This window comes from Rhinolophus ferrumequinum, chromosome 7, assembly GCF_004115265.2.
Source record: "Rhinolophus ferrumequinum isolate MPI-CBG mRhiFer1 chromosome 7, mRhiFer1_v1.p, whole genome shotgun sequence".
NCBI lineage: Eukaryota > Metazoa > Chordata > Mammalia > Chiroptera > Rhinolophidae > Rhinolophus > Rhinolophus ferrumequinum.
Window position 1 is genome coordinate 73620963 of NC_046290.1, and position 23075 is coordinate 73644037.

The window sequence follows — 23075 nt, forward strand, 5'->3', positions numbered from 1 at the left end:
TAGACCTGTATTCATAACTTAGACTCTCCTATTTGGATTCATACACTGAAAGCAATCGTAGGACTGAAGGAAAATTTATTATAAAGTCACCTGGGATATCACTTCATAAACATAGAAAACAACATTAGAAATTGAAATGGGAATAATGAAAATTTCATTTCAAGAGAATGTAAATGGGAGGCAAGGAAAGCACTGTTGAGATAGATGAAAGTCATTACTTCTCTTGAATTCTTATAAATACTGAAAAGTGTTTTCCATTAACAGGATCCTGGTGCCACAGTAAATATGAATAGAGATTTCCCCTCTGTACATAGGGCCTCACACTGTTCTAAAGACACTTTCTGTGTTACTATAATACGCCAGATGAGGCTGTGTCTTCCCACCTGCCTAAGAGAATGGCCTAGGAGTCTATTAGACATCGCCAAACCAGACACAAAAGTGCAAGTTGTCTATTTGGGAGAATTGGGGGGCAGAGCATTTGGGGGATATAGTCCACGACTGACCCGCTCAACAAAGTGCAAAGTCGATGGCATCTGCTGCACAGAGAGGTTAATCCTGCAGAGTTAACCAGCTGCAGATCATTCAGTATCTAAACCGAGGTGCATTCCACCATAATTAGAGTGTGTTTGCTCATTAGTAGCTGAACATTTTGCAGACTGTAAAAACTTAAATGAGCCTGAGGCTCATTGTGGCACCTTGCACATCACAAATTACTCAGTTGCTCTGCTCCTTTATGTGCCTTTTATATCTTAATTTAGAGCCCAGTGTGAGTATGTATAGCACATCATGAAAGTATAAACCATGGCAAATGATTATGGAGGAATTGTTATGTGACTCTATACAGAATAGAAAAAGTAACGCAGATTTTAGTCTTCTCACTGTATCCTATATTGCATAACCTAAGCACTGAGTCAGGGGCTCTATTTCATTAAATTTAAATGGGGAAGAGATCAAGTCTCAGGAACAAAATGACAGTAATCTGTTTCCTCAGGGATTGCAAATGTGAACAACATTTCAAAGAAATCAAAAGAATAGTCAGCATTGTAGAATATTCAAAGAACAAGGACTTTGGAGCAAGACAGTTTCCACACTCAACCACCTATGATCTGTGAGTTCTTGAGCAAATTATTTAATCTCTGAGCCGCAGTTTCTCTGTAGGTATAATAGATACCTACACTTCAAATAGTGTTGGGGATAGTAGATAAAGCTACTGGTATTATGCCTGACACATAGTAGGTACTTAATAAATAGTTACTGTTATTCTGACAGAGTTGGGAAGTGTGTTTTCTTGGTTGTGGCCCGCAGTTGTTCAGCAAAGGCAAGCTAGAGGATACCTGCATTGCTATAGTTTGGCTTTGGGGTAGGTGAGATGTTGAACACATGGAGTGGCACTCTTGTAGCTCACTCACCTGGCTATATTCCATTCATTAGTTGCTGACACTCACTGTTGCACTGAAAATGTAAAAAACTCTTCACCAGGACCGTCTGGCACGACTCTGTGGCTAGATTCATCCAGCCAGTTACAGGAAGACCGTGCCTTCAACCTAGAGCATACAGAATGTTAGAGTTGGAAGGACCATATGCTAACTACCAACTGCAAGACCAAGGGTCCTTGTTCCCCCCAAATTATTACAAGTGTTCCAAGGGTGCAACAAGCATAATTTGAGACAGAATAATAGCTTGTATATATCTACACAAGGAGCTTTTTTACTCTTGTGATTAATAATCAGATTTGTTTCGAAATATTCTTGATAGCTTTTCATCATGTTGTATTTTCTCTGTCGGCCATTATAAAACATACAGCTCGCATCAGGGTGGAGTACAAAGAAACAAAATTGTTTGACATTATACAGGAGCCCACATACTCAGAAGAATCAATAACCGGTGCTCGCATTTTCAAGGTCCAGGAAAATGACGTGTAATGTACTCACATAGCTCGTTAAAGAAAACACTAGTGAGAACTCTGTGTTCTCCCAGTCCCTAGACCAGAACTCCCAACAGTGGAAATATTTGCATTATTACTTCTGGAAAAATCTGAAATGCATTTAATGTTCAGATTAGTATGCATGAAGTTGAATATTGACAGAAAATGGGTCACGTGAAAAACATTTAAACAGTACCTGGCACATAATAGAGCACTCAATAAATGATGCCTATTATGATAGCTATTCAGTAAGGAGTAGTTTTGTCACTTTTTTCTATCTGTTGCTCAGTGTAACTTACACATCCAAATATGACATCTTAAATTACATCATTTGTCACTCAGGTAACTAGCTTCCGTTTTCACTCCTCATACTCTCAGAATGGGAGAGTATATAAATCTCCTTTCCAGAAGTCTTTTAGGACTAGGGGCTCTTTCCATTAGTAATGAGGCTAACTTTGAAGGCAAGTCTTTGCAGAGTATTTTGTGGCAACCTCAGAGAGCTATTGACCTTCAATGTACACACTCACAACAGAACTCTGTTTTGTTGTTGAATTACCCATTGGAATTTAGTATATTTCTGTGAACTAAAGAGATTTAAACATTTACTTTCCATCAATGTCTTTTCATTTGCCCTCTCCTCCCACCCCTTCCTCTAGACCAGACTCTTTATTTGCTAAGAGATTTAACATTATATCCATATTTATTTAAAAATGTGTACCCAGAGGTGGTCCCTAGAGATTTGGTATCTGATTTCACAATGTGGCCCACAGGTGATAGCAGAAAACAATGACTGAGAGAGATTTATATCTGACTATGCAAACAGAGTATCCATTTCATAAAACTGTAAAGCATCCAGATTAACAACAGTAGTCAAATACAAAGAAAGTTCTCCTTGGGTTTTTCAGGTAAATTTAGGATGGAAGCAAGTGTTACCACTATGTGTTTGGTTCTGAATTTTTTTTTTTCAATATCCATATTTAGTGTGAGTTTTCTTTCTTTAGCTAACTAGGAATTGGGTTTCTAAGCTAAATAAAGGAACGTGCGGAGTCTGTCCTCATGCATGTCCAGCTAGAATTCTCTAATAGGGAAGTTGCCCAAGGACAGGAGATGAAAGAGCCAAATTCTATATGCGCTGAACATGTCCATTTTAAGTAAAGGCGGATGACCTACGGGAGCTTCCGTGAATGGTTCTCATTCACTCAGCCGTTTCAGGGAAGGACAGGGTTGTTTCGTGTCCCAGCTATCGCGCAGCAGCAGCCTCAGTGGAGGAAAGCCCTAAAGGCCCATTTCTCACACAGTGCAGCCCAGTGGAGCATGAGCCAGTATAAGTAGATTCAGGGGTCGAGGCGTCCACGTGGGGTCTTTCTGTGCTCTTGAGAAGGTAACCTCGTTTAGAATAAATACATTACAGCTGGCCCTACGTAAGTATTGCAGAAGTTATGTCTGCATTGCTGCTACCACTCAAGCCCTATCACCCCTTTAAATATTCACCCAGTGCCCAGGTTCACTCTCCCCATATGAGCCCACTGCACGCCCTACCCAGGCCTGCTCTCCTCAACCCTGCAGTAGTCAGTTTTCCCTTTCTCCTTTTTTCTCACTTTTAGAACATATCTGATCTATCATCCCATTCCCTTAAGACTTTATATAATGTCTAGTCAATTATCTGTTCAAATAATTCATGCCAAAATGTGAATACGTGATAATACGTGCCCCCTTCCCTACAGGTAACAGATTTACATTTTAGCAGTGGCTTTAAGTAAATAAAGAGACACAAATATTACACATTCTAAGCGTCCTGGCAGGCAGCAGGAGAGAGATTTCAGAACAGGGAGTCTTCTGGCTCTCACCATATATACCCACAGGGCACTGGACCCGCCTTGAGCAAAAAAACATAAATTTTGCTCTAACCCTCGTTTCACACCTGGTCTACTGCCACAGTCACAGAAGCGGTACTTTTGTTTCTCACCTCCCAGAAGTCTGTGACACCAAACAGTTTCTCGAAGGAAGAGAAAAAGCAGAGTTTAATAATGGGACTAATTTCCAGTTTTGCCGCTGAGGCCTCCGTTGGGGCCCATTCTTTTAGAAATAAGTGTCCCGTAAATAAGAGGCACAGAACTCACCAAGGGAGAACTTTGAAATGTTACGAGGAAAAAAAGGCAATGAGAACCAATATGGCAAACAGCAAACTTTGTATGAGATCAGAGGTGCAAATGAAAATGAGAACTGTAAGGAGATTTTTATATTTACATGTATTTTATATGAAGGAACGATAAGGTAGTTACCATAGTGGAAGTAAATGTGATTTGCAGAACAATCTGGCTGGTCATCTCCTTTTTTTGGCTGATCTCCGGCCCCACCAGTCAGCTAAATAATGGCTTTAGTATTATTGGCCAGTATAAAATGGTCTGCAAGGTGCCAGCAAAGTTGCCAGAGACACCCCACCTTGTCCAACCTCCATTTCCCGGTATGTTCTGGGAGAGAGTTTATGGTTCTATTAATGTGTATAAAATTTTGCAATAAACAGGTAATACTATCTATATTCCTTCCATCACAAAACTCATGTGTATTGTGTTTTTTTTTTTTTGTAGTTTGTTTTTTTATATAGACCTATTTTCCCCTCAGTTCAAAGAAGAACTTTCTTTTTTTTTTTTTTTTTAATTTATTGGGGTGACAATTGTTAGTAAAATTACATAGGTTTCAGGTGTACAATTCTGTATTACATCATCTATAAATCCCATTGTGTGTTCACCACGCAGAGTCAGTTCTTCCATCACCATATATTTGACCCCCTTTACCCTCATCTACCACCCCCGTTACCCTCTTACCCTCTGGTAACCACTAAACTATTGTCTGTGTCTATGAGTTCTTGTTTCTCATTTGTTTGTCTTGTTTTGTTGTTTTTGGTTTATATACCACATATCAGTGAAATCATATGGTTCTCTGCTTTTTCTGTCTGACTTATTTCGCTTAGCATTATACTCTCAAGATCCATCCATGTTGTCACAAACGTTCCTATATCATCTTTTCTTACTGCCAAATAATATTCCATTGTGTATGTATATATACCACAACTTCTTTATCCATGTATATTGTTTTAAAGCAGTTGGTGACATGTGCCCTCTGCAGAAAACAAATTTTTTTATATGTTTATTATATAGACTGTTTCTGGGTTTGTCTTTTCCTTTTTGGAGGGAGGAGGGAGTTTGAAGTGTCACTTCACTTCTTAAAGGTAATCAGTTTTGGCTCTTCTGTTTAAAATTCAAAAGTTGTAGCCATTGGCCACGGATTAAGTGGTGCATGGTTTGATGACATTCTGAAGGAGAATTACTGGATGTATTGAGAGGCATTTTAGCAGGTGGCTAAAATTGCAGATTGTGGGGCTGGGCTGACGGTGTTCAATGCCTGCTTTCCCCCCTTATTGACTGTGTAACCTCGGGCAAGTCACTCAACTCTGAGCTTCAGTTTCATCAATTATAAAAATGAACATTATAAATACAGTAATTAGGAGAATAAGTGACGTAATATATGAAAAGTGCTTAGAACAGTGCCTGATACGTAGTAAATGCTGTATAAGTTGTTGATAGAACTAAATTGAATGGCTTTTATATTCATATAAAGAAAAAACTGGTAAAAGGTTTATTCTAATTAGAAGGGAAAAAAAGGAGTGAGTCTTCAATGCGTAGTTTCTGTGGCTAAAATTCAAGTTTTGCCATGATAAACGTACAGTTTTGTATCTGTGTGTGGCTACCATTTATTGAGCGCTCACTATTTTCCAAATACTGTGCTAAGCAGTTTACATATTTCTAACAACAACTCTCTGAGGTAGATACTATTATTATCCCCATTTTACAATGAGAAAACTGAGGTTAAAAGTGAATTCCAAAGGCCCAAGAGCTAATAAATGAAGTAATGCTTCAAAGTTGGTTCCTTTAGCCACTACTCTATAATGCCCTCAAAATATGCCTGCAACTCTCAAAACACAGATATGTTGTACAGTAATAAAGTATGATAATTCTGCTCTTTTTATCAGAACTTACCTTGTTTCCCCGAAAATAAGACCTAACTGGAAAATAAGCCCTAGCATGATTTTGCAGCATGACATCCCCTGAACATAAGCCCTAATGCATCTTTTGGAGCAAACCTTAAGAGAAGACTCGGTCTTATTTTTGGGGAAACACGGTAGGAAGGCAAGTGAAGTCAGCTTCATTTATTCCCCACTCCCTGGGTTGTTGGCTGTATGCTGTGTTTTAGTCAGAATGAGGAAACCTTAGGGCTTTAAGGAAGTTTTTTCCTCCTAAATATTAATAGTTATTTGTGCCTCAGTATTATCCAGACCTAGCAGGAATAGTTTTTGTACCAAAAGAAAAACAGCAAATGTTTTTCTAACTCCTTTCCTATATAAGGGATAAATCCTGACTGGAGTTGTAGCTGCAAGTCATAAATGATGTCTGGAGTAAAGCAGCCTGGCAAGAGGAACCCTGGCGCTGCCTCCTGGTTGTTTCTGGTTTACTGTCGTGTTTGATCTGAGAGGCAGCATTGCCACCGAGGAAGCTGCCCACTGTTGTGCTTTCCAGAAAGCAAAGAAAATTCACTCATCTCCATTGCCTGCTGGCATTAGATTTCCTGTAACTGCTCTCGGTTCTCATTTTATCCTTAATTAGCCTGTCTCACATTATATATGACTTGTAAGGCACTTCTGGTACACTCTCAGAAGTTTGACTTTGAATCTTCCAATAAGATTACTCGGCAGACATAAGTGGGACATTTCCCTGTCCTTTTGGCAGTAGGCAGCATTTGCTGTTATGCTCCTTTGCATGGGGTGAGATACAGCTCTCTCTGACACCTCCTGTGAACGACATCGCCAGCCTATCATGAGATTTCTATCTCTGAATTCCTATAAGATTCGCAGTCAGTAACACACTCACGCATATTGGCTTGTTTGCTAGCAGTTTCGTGTGTGAAGAGGCAGGGAGCACCAGTGTGTCTCCAGGAGAATTGGACTCAGGGCTGGAAAATAGTGAGCTTAAGAAAGAAATGGAGAGAAAAAAGGGGAGAAAAGTGTCCTGTCTGCTTTAACTTCCAAATTAGACTACCAGCTTCTCAGCCCAGAAATCATCTGCTTTTGTCCTTTAATAATTAGAATATTAAGCAAACAGGGAGTATGCAGTGTACGCTTATTGCCTGAATGCCTAGGTTGTATTTCAACTAATAGATTATGCCCAAAATAGATTATTTCCTTTCACATGAACTTAATGCATCCCAAAAGAAATAAAGTTTTCTTTGAATGTTATCGAAATGTTATTTACATTGAGTTGAAAGTATCTCTAAACTAGTGTTAGATTGGTCAGAGAACTGTAATCCTCATTTCAGAGGACAAACTTCTCCATGGGTGGTTCAGTGAAGATAGGTATGACAACAGAAGGGTACGCCTATGTGTTAAGTGCAGGTGTTATTCTGAGGAAAGGACTGAAACTGACATCCTGTAGATGATTAAAATGCTGCAGTGAATTGTAGCTCAGTCTGACCAAGAGTAACAAACTGCATTTGGCCCCAAGAAGGAGTCGGCGGCCCACTGAGTAGGACCGGGAGGTGTGCGCTGCGGTGCCATTGTACCTCTTTCAAAATCAGTTGACCATATATTTGTGGATCTATTTCTGGACCCTTTATTCTGTTCCATCGAGCTGTAATATCTTTTTGCCTTTCCTGAACTGTATTAAGTAACAAAGCTTTAGAGTAAGACTAAATCATGTTAGGTAAGTCCTTCCACTTTGTACTTCTTAAAATTAGTTTGATTATTCCAGAACCTTAGCTTTTCCATATCCATTTTAGAATCAGCTTGTTTAATTTTGCAAAGACAGCTGCTAGAATAATGAATGGGAGTGCATTAAATCTGGAGATTAATTTGGGAAGAATGGCTGTCTTAGCATTGAGTCTTCCATGACATGGAATCTTTCCATGTATTATTTTTTTTCTCAGCCAAGTTTTACAGTTGTAAGTGTAAAGGACTTGGTGGGTTTTGCTAGACTTATTTTTAGCTATTTGTTTTATTGGCATTACTGTCAATGGGAGTTATTTTATTTCCCAACTGTTTGCTGCTAGCATACGAGAATAGTTTTTTGTATTAATCTTTTATCTTACAAATTTGCCAAATATGTTTATTAGTTCTAGTTCTTGTTATGTAAACCCCCTATGATTTTCTATGTAGAAAAGTCCTATCATGTGCAAATAGGGGAAGTTTTACTTTTTTTCTGATATTTGTACCTCTATTTTATTTTTCTTGTGATCTTATTTCAAAGACTAGGACCTCCAAAACAGAGTTCCTTTTGAATAGAAGTGGTAAAAGCAGGCATCATTGCTTTGATCTCCGGAGAAAACAATTTCATCTTTCACCTTTAAGTATGATGTTAGTGGTTGAATTTTTTATAGATGCCCTTTGTCAGGTTGATGAAGTTCCTTCACTATTTCTAGTTTGCTGAACATTTTATCATTAAGAGATATTGAATGGTGTCAAATGCTTTTTCTGCATCAATTGGAATATATAAGAGAAATTTCAATCTAGTAAATTACAATGTAATTTCAATCTAGTAAATTACGTTGATTAATTTTCAAATGCTAAACCAACCTTGCATTACTAGGATAAACCATACTTGGTCATGATGTGGTATCTTTTTTATATATCATGGGATTTAATTTGTTAATATTTTGTTTAAAAATATTTGGCACTGTCTTTATGAGGGTATTTTTCTGTAATTTCTTTGGTAATGTCATTGTCAGGTTTTGTATTAGAGTTCTACTGGCCTCAAAAAATGAGTTCTAAAATTGAAGTTAAATACAGGTCTCTTCTAAAATAGAAGAGAGTAACTACCTAACTCATTTTCTGAGGCTAGTAAAAATAGTATTTTATTTTTACCCCAAATATTCATCATTCCTGTTGTGCTTTCTTCTATCCTGATGTTTCAAACTTCTTTTTGGTATCATTTCTCTCCATCCTTAAATCTAGCATTTCTAGCAGAGTAGGTTTGTTGTCAATGAATTCTCTTAGTTTTCTTTCACCTGACAATATCTTTGTTCTGACCTATTCCTGTGGGATATTTTTGCTGGATATAGAATTGTGGTTGACAAAGACATCTGCTAGAATTTTGATTAGGAAAACATTAAATGTACAAATCAACTTGGGAAGAATTGCCATCTTAACAAATGAAAGATGTTTTCCCATTGTCTTATGCTTCCCCATCATTTCCCTTGAGAAATCTGTGATTATTGGAATCATTCTCTGTATATATCACTTTCTCTATCTGCTTTTAAGATTGTTTCTTTTCCTTGGATTTGATTAGCTTGATTATGATATGTGTTGGTGTTTTTTTCTTTGATTTTTATCCTGTTTGGAGTTCATAAAGATTCTTTAATTTTTTCTTTCAACTGAATTTGGGGAAATTTTTTTTTTGGCATTTTTCTTGAAACAGATTGTCCTGGTCTCTTGTTCTAATTCTGGGGCTCCAATAACATGTATTTTTGATCTTTTCATATTTTATGGGTCCTTGAGGTTCTGTTCACATTTTCCTATTTTCCTTTCATTGTATTCTTCAGCTTGGATATTTCATATGGTTTATTTTCAAGTTTGCTGGGTCTATCCCTCTGTCATCACCAGTATGCTATTGAGTCTATGTGGTGACTTTTTTAAATTTCATGTATTTTAAGTTTTAACATTATAGAAATGTTCTTTAATAGTTTCTATTTCCCTCCTGAGACAGTCTGCTCTTCCATTTATTTCAAGTGTGTTTTCCTTTATTTCATGGAGTATAGTTATAATAGCTGCTTTATATCTGGTTATCATGTCTGGTTATCATGATGTTGACATTTGTTGATTGCTTTTCTCTTTAGAATTGAACATTTTTCTTGTTCTTCGTCTGTTTAGCAATTTTGAATTGTTCCCTTGATGTTGTAAATGTTAAATCATTTAGGCTATAAGTCCCTGTTAAAACAAAAGCATAATCTCCAGAGGAATTTATCAGGTAATCAACCCAATTCTACCTCACAGTGATAGACAAATTCAAATCACAGTTAATTTCTCAAAGCCTGTGTTTATCTTTGTTCTGTGTGTGACGGTTAGGGGTTACTTCGAGATATGGGCAGTGGTTTAAATATGATTCAGTTCTACAAGTGGGTTTGGGTCTGTCCCCCATATGTGGAGCTCAGGGCTTACGTGGAGGTTCAAACAGGAAAGGTGATCCTCTTCTCTGGATCTTTTCTCACACTCCGTGGCTCACAAAGACCTCTTTTTCTGATTCCTCAGGGCAAAAAGATGTCGTTTCTGTTGGAGCTTCAGACACTGATGCTGCTTCCCTTGTGTGGCTCTGTAACTGAAACCCATATTCAGGGAAGAGCTGCAAGATAAAGGGGGGGAACTCATTCCCATGCAATTACCTTAGCAACTTATTACTGTTTTCCAGAATCTACCTGTGTCTTTCCTTTGAGGAGTCTTCAGGGAGTTATTTTTGGTATTTATCTAGATGGGAATCTCAGAAGGTTGAAGATAGTCTGGATCCAGAACTTAAGCAATACATTGCTTGTCCTCTAAAAAAAAAAAAAAAGCTCTTTAAAAATATATATAACATTAATTTAATTAAATTAGATCTTCCTATCTAAGTAAACACAGAAACACAACAGATCACTTTTATTTGTTTATGACAATAGGTTTAATGTTTAATACCTTTTTCAGGAAGGTATTAAACAGTGTTTTTTTCTCTCATCATGGGAGATGAGTGAAGGGAGGGGAGTCCCTAACTAACTCCAAAAAATAATATACAATCTAATTATTGGTCAAATAGTCAACAATCACAAACATCATTCTGGACCTTGATTTGGGCACAGTGATGAAATACAACAGAGTAATAGAAAGGAAATAACTTACTGAAAATTTTACATGCCTAACATGTAGAGAAATTCATTATCTCCAAAGACAAATGAACCCATCTCAAAAGAGATGAAGACCTTAAGATTTTTATTCTGCTGGTAATTTAGGAGAATAATGTGGAAATCATGAGCATTTAGCTAATTCTGTAGAACTTTAATTGTGAAACTGTCAACATGTAAATAATTTCAGCTCCATCTTTGGAAGGAAGCATGTTTTACAAACCTATCTCTTTGCAGCCTTGAGTTTCCAGGTGCCAGCCCCTTTTGTGATTATGACATACTCTTAGAAATTTATTTTCATCAATTATGTTCAGCAATTCCAAGTTAATCTAATACCCTTAGGAAATACCAGCATCACCAGTCACCTGGCCTTATAAATCAGTTGCTCAAGATAGGTCCTATGTTACAAGACCAGGCATATAAAGTAAACTTTAATTTTTTGGAAGTTTTGAGTCATGTTTGATATTTAGAGATGCATTCCAAAAATAAATATATAAAACCATCTCAGTTGAAAGAAACTAGTTGTTGATTGTTCCTCAGTAAGGAAAAAGCATAGAATAGACAACTTGCCTTTAGCAGGGATCACTCCTAGGAAGAGATAGTATATATATAGTATTATATATATATATATATATATATATACACACACATATATACACACACATATATACACACACACATTTGATTGCTATATATATAGAATATATATATACACATATATACATATATATGTATGTGTGTGTATATATATACTATACTATATATATATATATATTCATTCAGCAAATATTTATTGAGTACATGCTATGTGTCAAATACTATTCTGGGCATTGGGAACACAGCTCTGAAGCGCACAGATGGATTCCATCCCTATTACCTCTTACGTTCTTAAGGGCTTCACACTTGCAATTGTCACCTTTTCCTCCTACATTAATTTTATCCTCTGTACGATGTTATTACCATCTGCATATATACATGTAATAGCCCCCATATTAGAGGGGAAAACTTTGACCTGAATCCCCTTCTAGTTACCTCTCCATTTCTCTGTACCCCTTTATAACATTAATTGAAGAGTATCTAAACTTTTTCTCATTCTCTTTGAACACACTCCAATCATGCTTTTGTGCCCATCACTGCACTGAAATTGCTCTAGTCAGTCTCATTAAATTCCATGTTGCCGAATCCAATGGCCAGCGCATAGTCCCCATCTCTCTTGTCTTCTCAGTGGTAGTTGACACATTTGATTGCTATCCCTTCTTAAAAAGCTTTCCTCACTTGGATTCCAGGATACTGACCTCTCTCTTGGTTTCCCTCCTGCCTCACTTGCTGCTCCTTCTCAGTCTCCTTTCTTCAATCCTTCTCCAAATGATGGAGCACTCTAAGGCTTAGTCCTTGAACACCTTTTTTTCTCCTCTACACTCTCTAGGTGAAAGCATTTTCCAATCCCATAGCTTCAAATACCATCTGAAAGCTGGCAACTCTTAGCCCTCTCTTCTGACCTCCAGACTAATATACCCAACTGCCTATTCAGCCTCTCCTCTTGGATATCTCAAACTCAATGTCTCCAAAACCACCCCACCCCCAATATTGGATTTCTTTTGACTGCATATAACAACACACACACAAACACACACACAAAAAAAAAAAAAAAGAAAAAAGGATAAAAAGCTAAGAAACAAAATCACTTGAATCACACACATTTCTCTCACACATTTAAAAAAAAAAAATCCTGAGGTACGGAGGTAGGGAGTCTAGAACATATATCGCAGTCCTTGATTCCTTATCAGTGCTTTTCCAACTTTCGTATGCTTTCTCTCTCTGTTAGCAGGAGGGAGAAATGTAATGGTGCTTCCCCTTTCTTTTAAAGAAACTTCCTAGAAATTCTAGACAACTCTTCTGCTTACACCTAATTGGCAGAACGTAGATTATGGCCACATGTAGCTACAGAGGAGGTTGGGAAGTATAGCAGTTTTTCACTGGATAGCAGTATATTCAGCTCAAATCAGAATTATTTTACTACAAAAGAGGAGGAAATGCCCATTTGGAGGCAACTGGCTGTCTCTGCCACACTCTGTGAATCTGGTCCTCCTCCTCGTCTTCCCCATTTCAATAAATGTCAGCCCCATTCTTCCAGTTGGTTAGGCTAAAATATCTTGGGGTCATCATAACGATTTTTCTCCTACTCCACATCCTATTTATCACCAAATACTATTGATTATGCTCTCAAAATATATCCTGAATCTGACAGCTTCTGACCAACTCCACCACTTACCTTAGTGTAGACGATGGTTGCCTCTCCTCGCCTCTGGAAATTGTCTCCTAATTGGCTTTCTGGTTCCACCAATCCATTCTCCTCCACATAGTAGCACATAGTCTGTGTGTGTGTGTGTATTTGAACTTGATTGTTGAATATTTTCCTCACTAGAATTAGAGTAGGGACTTGGTCTGTTTTGCTCGTTGTTGTCTTCCCTATCAGACAAGGGTGGTCAGGGCTGACTTCTCTGAAGAGAGGGCACTTGAGCTAAGAATGAATGAAGAGGAGCCAGCTGCGTAGATGCCTAGGAGAGCAGTCCAGGCAAAGGGAATCGCGAAGTGTGAAGGCTCTACAGTGCAATAAGAGTGTCACATTTAGGGGACTTTTCCTGCATTTGGGGTCAAAAAGAAGCCCAGTAGTCTGGAATATAGTAAATTATGGAGAGAGTGGAACAAAATGAGGTGGGAGAAAGAGACAAAGCCAGACCATCATGCAGAGTTTGCCCAACCCAAATGCAATAGAAAAAGTATTGGTGAGCTCTAGGCTGCAGTGCCCAAGGCTACTCGGTAGCTACTAGTGACAGGCAACTATTTAAACTTAATTAATTGAAAGTAAATAAAATAAAAAATTCAGTTTCTCGATATCATTAGCCCCACTGCAATTGTTCAACAGTCACGTGTGGCCACTGGTGACCTATTGCACAGCAGACAGAGCATTTCATCATCACAGATTCTATTAGACAGTGCTGCTCTAGGAAAGCTAGTAGGAATAATGGCAGGTTTGCTTAGCCTCCCCTCTGTGATTTTTCTCTTAACCCTAGAATCAGTGGTTTTCTATGTAAATGGAAATATATGTAGCACTTAGAAAATTAGCATGTGGCCTGTTCCATATGCAGAGGTTCTTGTGGAAGTTTTTTCACCTGTGACAGAAAAGATGGGAAATACTGGTAAATCACACGCATTCTTAACGTCATTATAAATACATTGCAAATGTAAAACTGCACAGGGGGGAAGTCACAAATGTAAAAAACGCTTTCAGTTTGTTTTAATAGGTGTTTTCTGTGTCTTGTTCTAACCTAGGGATCTTGCTGCAAGAAACTGCCTGGTAGGCGAAAATAATGTTCTGAAAATCAGTGACTTTGGAATGTCTCGTCAAGAGGATGGTGGAGTGTATTCATCTTCTGGCTTAAAACAGATTCCCATTAAGTGGACAGCACCAGAAGCTCTTAATTACGGTAAGATTATACTCTTTCTTTTTGATGGTAAAAATTGGACTCCATCAGAACAGAGCATTCACAAGCAAAGTTACCGGGGTAAAGCAGAAGCCAAGTTAGAACGATGTATAAATGTTGACTTTGCACTTAAACAGGAGCAAAGACTTAATTCATTGCCCTTATTGATCAGATTTCTATATGTAAGAGTGCTAGATTTAAAAGATGGATACACTTACAAGCACTTTTAAATGTGAATATAAATCTGAGTTTTTCTTTTATTAAAATAAAAATCATTTTTTTGGATAAAGGGTCAAATTATACACAGAGTAGAAGTATTGCTATGGCTCTGGACCATTTCTTTTTAATGTCTTATAATTTGACCAATAACCTCATCTAATGTTAAGTTCCTAAAATATTAAGCCAATCAATTCTGTCATTTCTCACTCTGAAAATTGACATGGTTTCTTAGCATCAAGAGATGGCAGTTACATTTTAAAACTGCAGGGATTTTTTTTTTTCACTTGAATTTTTATGTGTCATTGTAATTGGAAATAAATACAGTATGTATTATCTGTGGATGGGGTGAAATGGGCCATAACAAGATGGGCAACAGCTCAAGAATTTAAAATAATAATAATGCTTTAAGTGAAATTAGAAATTACATTTTCATTAATATGAGCCATGGGTTGGTAAACAGGTATAGTATGTATTGAATTAAAATATAAAATGATTTTTTTTTGCTGACTTAAAATGAGAAACTACTTCAGCATGAAAAAAATCAGGCATTTATAAATGCTTTAAAGACAAATAAGACTTTTTTCAAATTGAAGTGATTTTCATGTAACATAAAATTAACCATTTTAAAATGAGTAATTCAGTGGTATTTAGTACAATTCACCATGTTATACAATGTTGTGACTTTCTGTCTTTGCTCCTATGAGTTGGATAGAATAGTTATCCTTCCCAGTCTTGAAAGAGTGGTCTCTGTGTAGACTGTGTGTTGAATAGTTTTGGCAGGACTGTTGTAGTGGGGGTGGGTGCGTGTGGTGCCTGATATGGGACAGCCTGGTGTGTGGGGCCTGCACGTGCTCCCAGCCTCATTTTACTAGTTCTGCTCCCTCTCCGAGCAGTGCAGCTCCTCCCGCACTCTGCATGCCCCTCTCACTCAGCACCAGCAGCCCTGCATAGGTGCCCTGTTGTTTCAATTGCCTACAGTCACAGCAAGGTCTGGGCAGGGTCACTCTGCTTGCACCTCAAAGTCCTACTAACTCCACCTTTTCTCCAGGTGGGGCAGCCTTGAGTATGCCCCGCACCCCATCCACACAGGGCAGCTTTGCAGGTGGGAACTGCAGCATTTTGTTTACTCAGCACTCTCTTCACGTGGGGGGAGCCCCACGTGTGTGCAGCCCAGTGGGTGCATGAAGCAGCACCCTGCTTTAATCACTGGATCAGTGTCTGGCTGGGGAGACCCCTTGTATACATGCGATGGCACCCTGCTGTTTCTGATGGATCTAGCTCCAGGAGGGGGGCTGGGGACCTGTCAGTACCCTGCAGGTTCGCCAGAGAACCTGGGTGGAGCTCCTGCCCACTATCCATATGCAGGGGAAATGTAAACAGTGGTACTCACTGTGTCCTCTGGTCCTGAGAGCTCTCATGGTCCCATGACATTATCTATGCGGTTCCTCCCTCTTGCTTGTTGTGTAGAAGCTGTTCAGTTGGCTCACTGTTGTCTCGCAGGAGGAATTGCTCTAAATATAGGTGTACATTTGATGTGGTCTTGGGGAGGAGTGAGCTCAGCAGCCTCCAAACCGCCATCTTGGACCTATATTTCCCTAAAGCATTTTAATAAAGACAGGCATGAAGATCTTTGATTGGCAGTGAGGGACATTTTTTACCAGTCTTTAATATCATTAAATGCAGAACAACTTAGATGACAAAGAGGGAGAGGTTTTAACTGTGTGAGGAAGAAGGTTGGAGTATTTATTACTCAGTCTAATGAGAGAGTTCCTGAGGGTTTACAAGTATTACTGTAACCCCGAGAAGTTTCTGAGCTCTCACAGACATAAAATTACTGAAGATTGGATCTAAATCTTAGCATTGTTTAACAGACAAAAATACGTGTCTTATGAAAGTCATTATCTTCTTTCATGTTTTATTCAAATATCATTTTATGATTGGTAAGATTTTGCCTCATTTCTAAGGGTCGTTTCTTCACTCTTGACTCAGAGCAGTGAAATACTGCCGAAGTCTCCCATGAAGTATGGGATCAGGGTAGATTAAAAAACTTCATCTAAGGAATCTCTCTGAAACACTGGCTTAAGAATATAGAATGAAATTACTTTCACCATTTTTTTGCCATTAGCGTTGTCATTTAATTATTGAAAAGATAGTACATGCATACTTGGTATTAAAAAAAAAAAGACTGTCCAATCCACTTAAAACTAATTTTCAAAACCATTAATGTCAAGTAAATATAAAACAGACAAGTGTGCTATACTTATTAGTTATGTAACAATGTTTTTAATCATGGTAAATTATAATACATTAATGCCATTGTGAGTTTTCATTTATTAATAAATTTTGGTTCTTAAAAAAAAATCAAGCAATAATAAAGGGCCTACGATATAAGCCCACCTACCCCATCTCTAGCCATGTAATTCCCCTTCCTAGAGGCGTATACTCTAATTCTCAGAGATTCCTCAGCCATTTATTTGTGTGTGTGTATATGTCCACATATGTATACATGTATATGTTTTATATATATATATATTCTCATATATAATATAAGATACACTTGAGCAGTTCAACAGCACATTCTTATATAATATATAAAAATATATACATGTATGCGTATATGTACGTATACACACACACAAATAAATGGCTGAGGAATCTCTAAGAATATATACATATATATGTGTGTGTGTGTGTGTGTGTGTGTACATACACACACACACACACACACACACCCCTTTTTTAAAAACACAAAATGGTGAAGTACTTCATAGCTGCTTCAGCGTATATTACCAGCTGTCATCTCAAGTGACCAAAGGGACTTTGTTTGTAAAGGGCAAATAGGATACTGATCTCCAACTAAGAAATAACATTTATTCAATTATTTAAAAAAAAATTTCATTTGTCACCTGGGCATTTTAGGCTGACACATCCTCTAATTAGTGTGATGTAACTGAATACACTGAAATGTGAGGGAGACAGGATTTATAGTGAAAAGAGCCCTGGATTGCTTATCAGGACAGTTTCCCAGACAGTTGTATCATTAGTTGCATAACCTTGGCAAGCCATCTACTTCTCTACACCTACATTTTCCAATTTGCAAGATGATAATGGTAGTATCTTTTCCCTGCAAGGGTATTTTGAGGATCAAATGAGTGATGGAAAGTAGCAAAATGCTATACAACACTAAGTTACTCTTAGCCCATTAAAATTATCCCATAAGGTTCTGGTTCTAGATGGTGACATAGGAAGATCCTGAACTCACCTGCTCCCACAGATACACCAAAACTACAGCTACATATGCAACAATTTCTTCTTGGAAAATACTGCAAAAACTAGAAACTAACTGCGCAATTCCTATACATCAGGCAAACAAGATGAGGGAACCACATCAAAGTGTGTAGGAGAGGCTGAGACACAATCTCACCACTAACCCAACCCTGGCAGTGACACACAATCAGGAGGGAACTGAAAACCCGAAGCTTCTCCCTGAGGAGTGAAGGGTTTGATCCCCACATTTGGCACCCCAGCTTTTAAGACCTGCCCCTACGTGATGAACTCTCTAAACATCTAGCTTTGAAAACCAGTAAGGCTCTTGTCCACAAGACCCACAGGCTATAAAAAACTAAGAAACAGCCATTAACAAGCTCCCCTGCTCAGACTCACCCTCTCCCGGGCAAAGCCCTGAAGCTAGCAAGTGAGAGGCTCCCAGACTTTATGTGAAAAAGGCTCATTTGCTAATCTTGAAGCATCGGCCTGAGGGCAGGCATCTAATTTAACAGGCAGTTAGAGGCCTGCTGGTATACTCTCCAGGACAGGGCTGGCAGACGCCATCTTTGCAGTCTCCCTCTGCCACACTCAACAGCACCAGTATATCCCAGAGGAATTTTTACTTTTATCCATATCTGCTACCCTGACTTTTGTGGCTGTGGCCAAGGGGACTTTTGTTCCTGGGTCCCATTGGATGGTAATCAGACAGTTCTTGGCTACCACCCCCCAGCGCACTGTACAGACAGCCAACTGAAGCACACCCCAGTCTTTCTGTGAAAGAGGCCTATTTGCTTGTCCTGAAGCTTTGGCCAGAAGTGCAGGCTTCAGGTTTGGCACACACCTAGGGGCCTACATAGTTACTCTCGAGGAACGTACACTGACAGATGCCATCTTTGTGCTCTCCAACTGCCTTGCTACAGCTTGCTGGTATCTCCCAGAAAGGGCTTAGACATTTGTCTGGAGCTCTAATTTTTGTGACTGTTGCCCAGGGGACACCTCCAGATAGACCAGCTCTACAGTCCCACAGGTCTGCACATATTTTATACTTTAAAAGTTGCTGCCTGAGTCTCTGGCTTCCAGTTAACCTGAATCTAGATGCTGACAGAGGTCCACCCTCTGGAACATGGACAGGTTCAGGCATACCCTCAAACTGGGAGCTATTAAAAATAAAATAGGCTACTTGGACAAGCACAAAGGTTTGAAAGACAAGCAAGAGCTAGGGCAGGGTTGAAGGATAAGATTTATCTCATATATAAGGCTGAGACAGTTGTCAAGACTGGAAAAGGTGGAAGTTTCATGTAATGCACAGAAACCAACACAGAGAGTCAAGCAACATGAACAAACACCAAAAATATGTTCAAAATGAAAGAAACAAAAACTCAGAACAAAAATCTTAATAAATTGGAGATAAATCATTTACCTGATGAAGAGTAATAATGGTTATAAAGAGGGTCAGTGAACTCAGACGAAAACTGTTGAAGTTCTCACTGTGTTCATCAAAAGAGATAGTAAAGATAATAAAGTATCAAATGGAAGTCACAGAGCTGAGTAAAACAATAACTGCTTTTAAAAAAAGATACACTAACTTTAAAAAAAAGGAAAGAAAAAAATACACTTGAGCAGTTCAACAGCACACTAAATGAAGCAGAAGAAAGCATCGGTGGGACTCATCCAATCAGAGAGGCCAATTAAAAAAAGAATTTTAAAAAGGTAAGGTATCTTAAAGTACTTACAGGGCAAACATCAAGCAGACTATCCCAAAAGAGTGACCCCAGGAGGAGGAGATGAGAGAAAGGGGCAGAAAACTTGTTTGAAGAAATAATGGCTGAAATTTCCCTAACTTGGAAAGGGAAGCAGTCATCCAGATCCAGAAATCTCAGAATTCTAAATAAGGGAAACTCAAAGAGATCCATGGCAAGACATATTATAATTAAAATGTCAAAAGTTAAAAACGAGAGAATCCTAAAAGCAGCAAGGAAAACAAAAAACTTGTTACATACAAGGGAACATAAGACTACCAGCAGATTTGACTTTGCAGGCTAGAAGGAAGTGGTTCAATATAGTCAAAGTGCTAAAAAGAAAAAAAAAATTCCAATCAATACTCTATCCCATAAAGATACCATTCAAAACTGAATAAGAGATAGAGATTTGCAAATAAGCAAAAGCTAAAGGAGTTTATCACAAATAAACCAGCCTTACAAGAAATGTTAGGTGACTGCTCTAAGCTGGAAAAATGGGGTGGGGGGTGCTAATTGGGAACAACAGACATGAAAGTTTAAGTCTCACTGGCAAAGTAAATATAAGTCATACTAACTTATAAAGTTAATATGAAGGTTAAAACACAAAAGGAGTGAAAACTACAATAATTAGTGAATGGATACATGTGACAAAACGGTGTGAAATGCGATATCAAAAAAAGCATGGTCGTGGAGGAAAAATATAGAGCTTTAGAATGGGTTCAAGTTTATCAACTTAGACTGTTATAAACAAATTGTTATCCATAAGCCCGATGGTTACCACAAAGTACAAACTTGTAGTAGATACACAAAAGATAAAGAAAAAGGAATCTAAGCATACCACTAAAGAATGTCATCAAACTACAGAGGCAAAAAGCAAAAGAAGAAGAAAGGAGCAGAGACGAACTACCAAACAGCCAGAAAATAATTAACTGGCCATAAGTTCCCACGTATCATTGCTTTAAAAATAAATGGACTAAATTCTCCTACCAAAAGACATAACAAAGCTGAGTGGGTAAAAGAAAAAGACCTAACTCTATGCTGCCTACAAGAGACTCACTTCAGATATAAGGACACACAGAGACTGAAAGTGAAGGGATGGAAAAAGATATTCCATGTAAATAGAAACCAAAAGAAAGCTGGGGTACCTATATTTATATCAGACAAAATAAACTTTAAAACAGACTAATCAGAGACAGGACATCCCATAATGATAAAGGGAGGGGAAATCCAAAAATAGGATATAATGTTTGTAAATATTTATTCACCCAACATTGGAGCCTAAATATATAAACCAAATATTACAATACCTGAAGGGAGAAATAGACAGTGATACAATAATAGTAAGGGATTTTTAATACCCAATGCATATCAATGGGTAGATTACCCAGACAGAAAATCAATAAGGAAACATCAGCCTTAAACAACACATTGGATCAAATGGTGGACTTAACAGAATATTCACAGAAAACACATTCTTCTCATGTACACACGGAACATTCTCCAGCATAGATTATATAGTAGGCCAGAGAACCAGTTTTAATAAATTTAAGAAGATAAAGATCATATCAGACATCTTTTTTGGACCACAATGGTATGAAATTAGAAACCAATTATGAAACTGCAAATTTTACAATAAGTGGAGATTAAATAGCATGCTACTTACTGAACAAACAGTGAATCAATGGAGAAATCAAAAGAAAAATCAAAAAATACCTTGGAACAAATAAAAATGGAAATACAGTGTACCAGAACTTATGGGATGAAGCAAAAGCACTTCTAAGAGGGAAATTCATAGCAATAAATGAGTACATCAAGAAACAAGAAAAATCTCAAACAACCTAACATTATACCTCAAGGAACTTGAGAAAGAAGAAATGAAGCCCAAAGTTAGTAGAATAAGGAAATAAAGATCAAATTGGAACTAAATGAAATAAAGACTAAAAAGACAATAGAAAGATCAATGAAACTAAGAGCTGGTGCTTTGAAAAGATAAACAATATTGAGAAACCTTTAGGTACACTCACCAAGAAAAAAGAGAACTCAAATAAATCAAACCAGAAATGAGGGAGGAGACACTGACACCATAGTAATACATAAGAGACTACTATGAACAATTATTAGACAACAAATTTTACAACCTAAAAGAAATGGATAAATTCCTAGAAACATACTGAATCATGAAGAATTAGACAATCTGAACAGACCGTTATTGACTCAATATCCTTACTAGTAATCAAAAACCTCCCAAACCAAAAGTCCCGGATCAGAGGGCTCCACTGGTGAATCCTACCAAACATTCAAAGAAGAATTAATACTGATCTTTCTCACTCTTCCAAAAAACAGAAAAGGAGGAAACACTTGCAAATTCATTTCACAAGGCCAACATTATTTCGATACCAAAAGTAGACAAGGATGCCACAAAGAAAATTACAAGCCAATATCTCTGCTGAACACAAATGCAAAACTCCTCAACAAAATATTAACAAACTGAATTCAATAATACATTAAAAGATTGTGCACCATGATCAATTGAGATTCATGTGGGATGCAACAATGATTCACTATTCACAAATAAATGATTCACCATATTAACAAAATGAAGGACAAAAATTACATGATTATCTCAGTAGACGCAGAAACAGCTTTTGACAAAATTCAACATCTATTTATCATAAAGAGATGAAAATGATGGAGGCAGAGGACAAAATTGCAGACATCCAACTTGTTTAATCTCCTAGGCACTGATGTATACAAATGTATGTATTTTTTTTTATAATCCATCCATCTCATTTAGGTACCACAGGGAAAGTATGCTTGCGTGCTGGCTGAATATTTGTCCTCGGTGGGGAAAAAGTGATTTGGAAACTGGTTTGGTTAAACTAGCAGCCTGAAGATGGTTCATTTATTTGGTAATATTACTAGTCCTGGAAAGTAAAACTAGTGAAGAGAATAGGCTCACTAATTATTGAGTTCCTTTGGTAAGTTTGAATATGTTCATGTGTGACTGACACATTCATACCCAGAAACCTCACCGGCTTATGGTTTCGTTGGCCCTCTAGGGAGATACAGTTCGGAGAGTGACGTGTGGAGCTTTGGCATCCTTCTCTGGGAGACCTTCAGCTTAGGGGTCTGCCCGTACCCTGGAATGACAAATCAGCAGGCACGTGAGCAAGTGGAAAGAGGTGAGGCAAAGACAATGGGGTAGTGATATCCATACCGGTGCTGTGGTTTTCCTGGGGTGGGGTTGGAGGGGTACATACTGTTCGGGTCTGTAAAGAAAGAGCAGAGGTGTTCATAAATCTGTTTCTGAACCCCATGGATCATGTGGCTCTTACAAAACAAAAAGCAACAAACAAAAAACTTTTAAAAATTGAAATGCTTTAAAAATAGAGAATTCTAGGCTTTTCTTCCACTCCCCCTTCCTGGCATGACATCTACAAGGCGGTGCCATTCACGCTCTTCAAGGGAACTAGGATAGTGGTCCTCAAGCTCCTACTTTTTATTCTATGCCAAATAAACAACATTACT

General features: G+C 37.9%; 1 protein-coding gene across 5 annotated transcripts in view; it reads left to right on the forward strand.

Annotated features, from left to right (window-relative positions):
- Positions 1-23075, forward strand: part of FER (FER tyrosine kinase) — a 379119-nt gene that overhangs the window by 349845 nt on the left and 6199 nt on the right. For all 5 annotated transcript variants that reach the window (XM_033110848.1, XM_033110846.1, XM_033110849.1 and 2 more), the window contains 2 exons: positions 14171-14325; positions 22607-22729. In XM_033110848.1, the coding sequence (XP_032966739.1) occupies positions 14171-14325; positions 22607-22729 (278 nt within the window). The remainder of the gene's footprint in view (positions 1-14170; positions 14326-22606; positions 22730-23075) is intronic.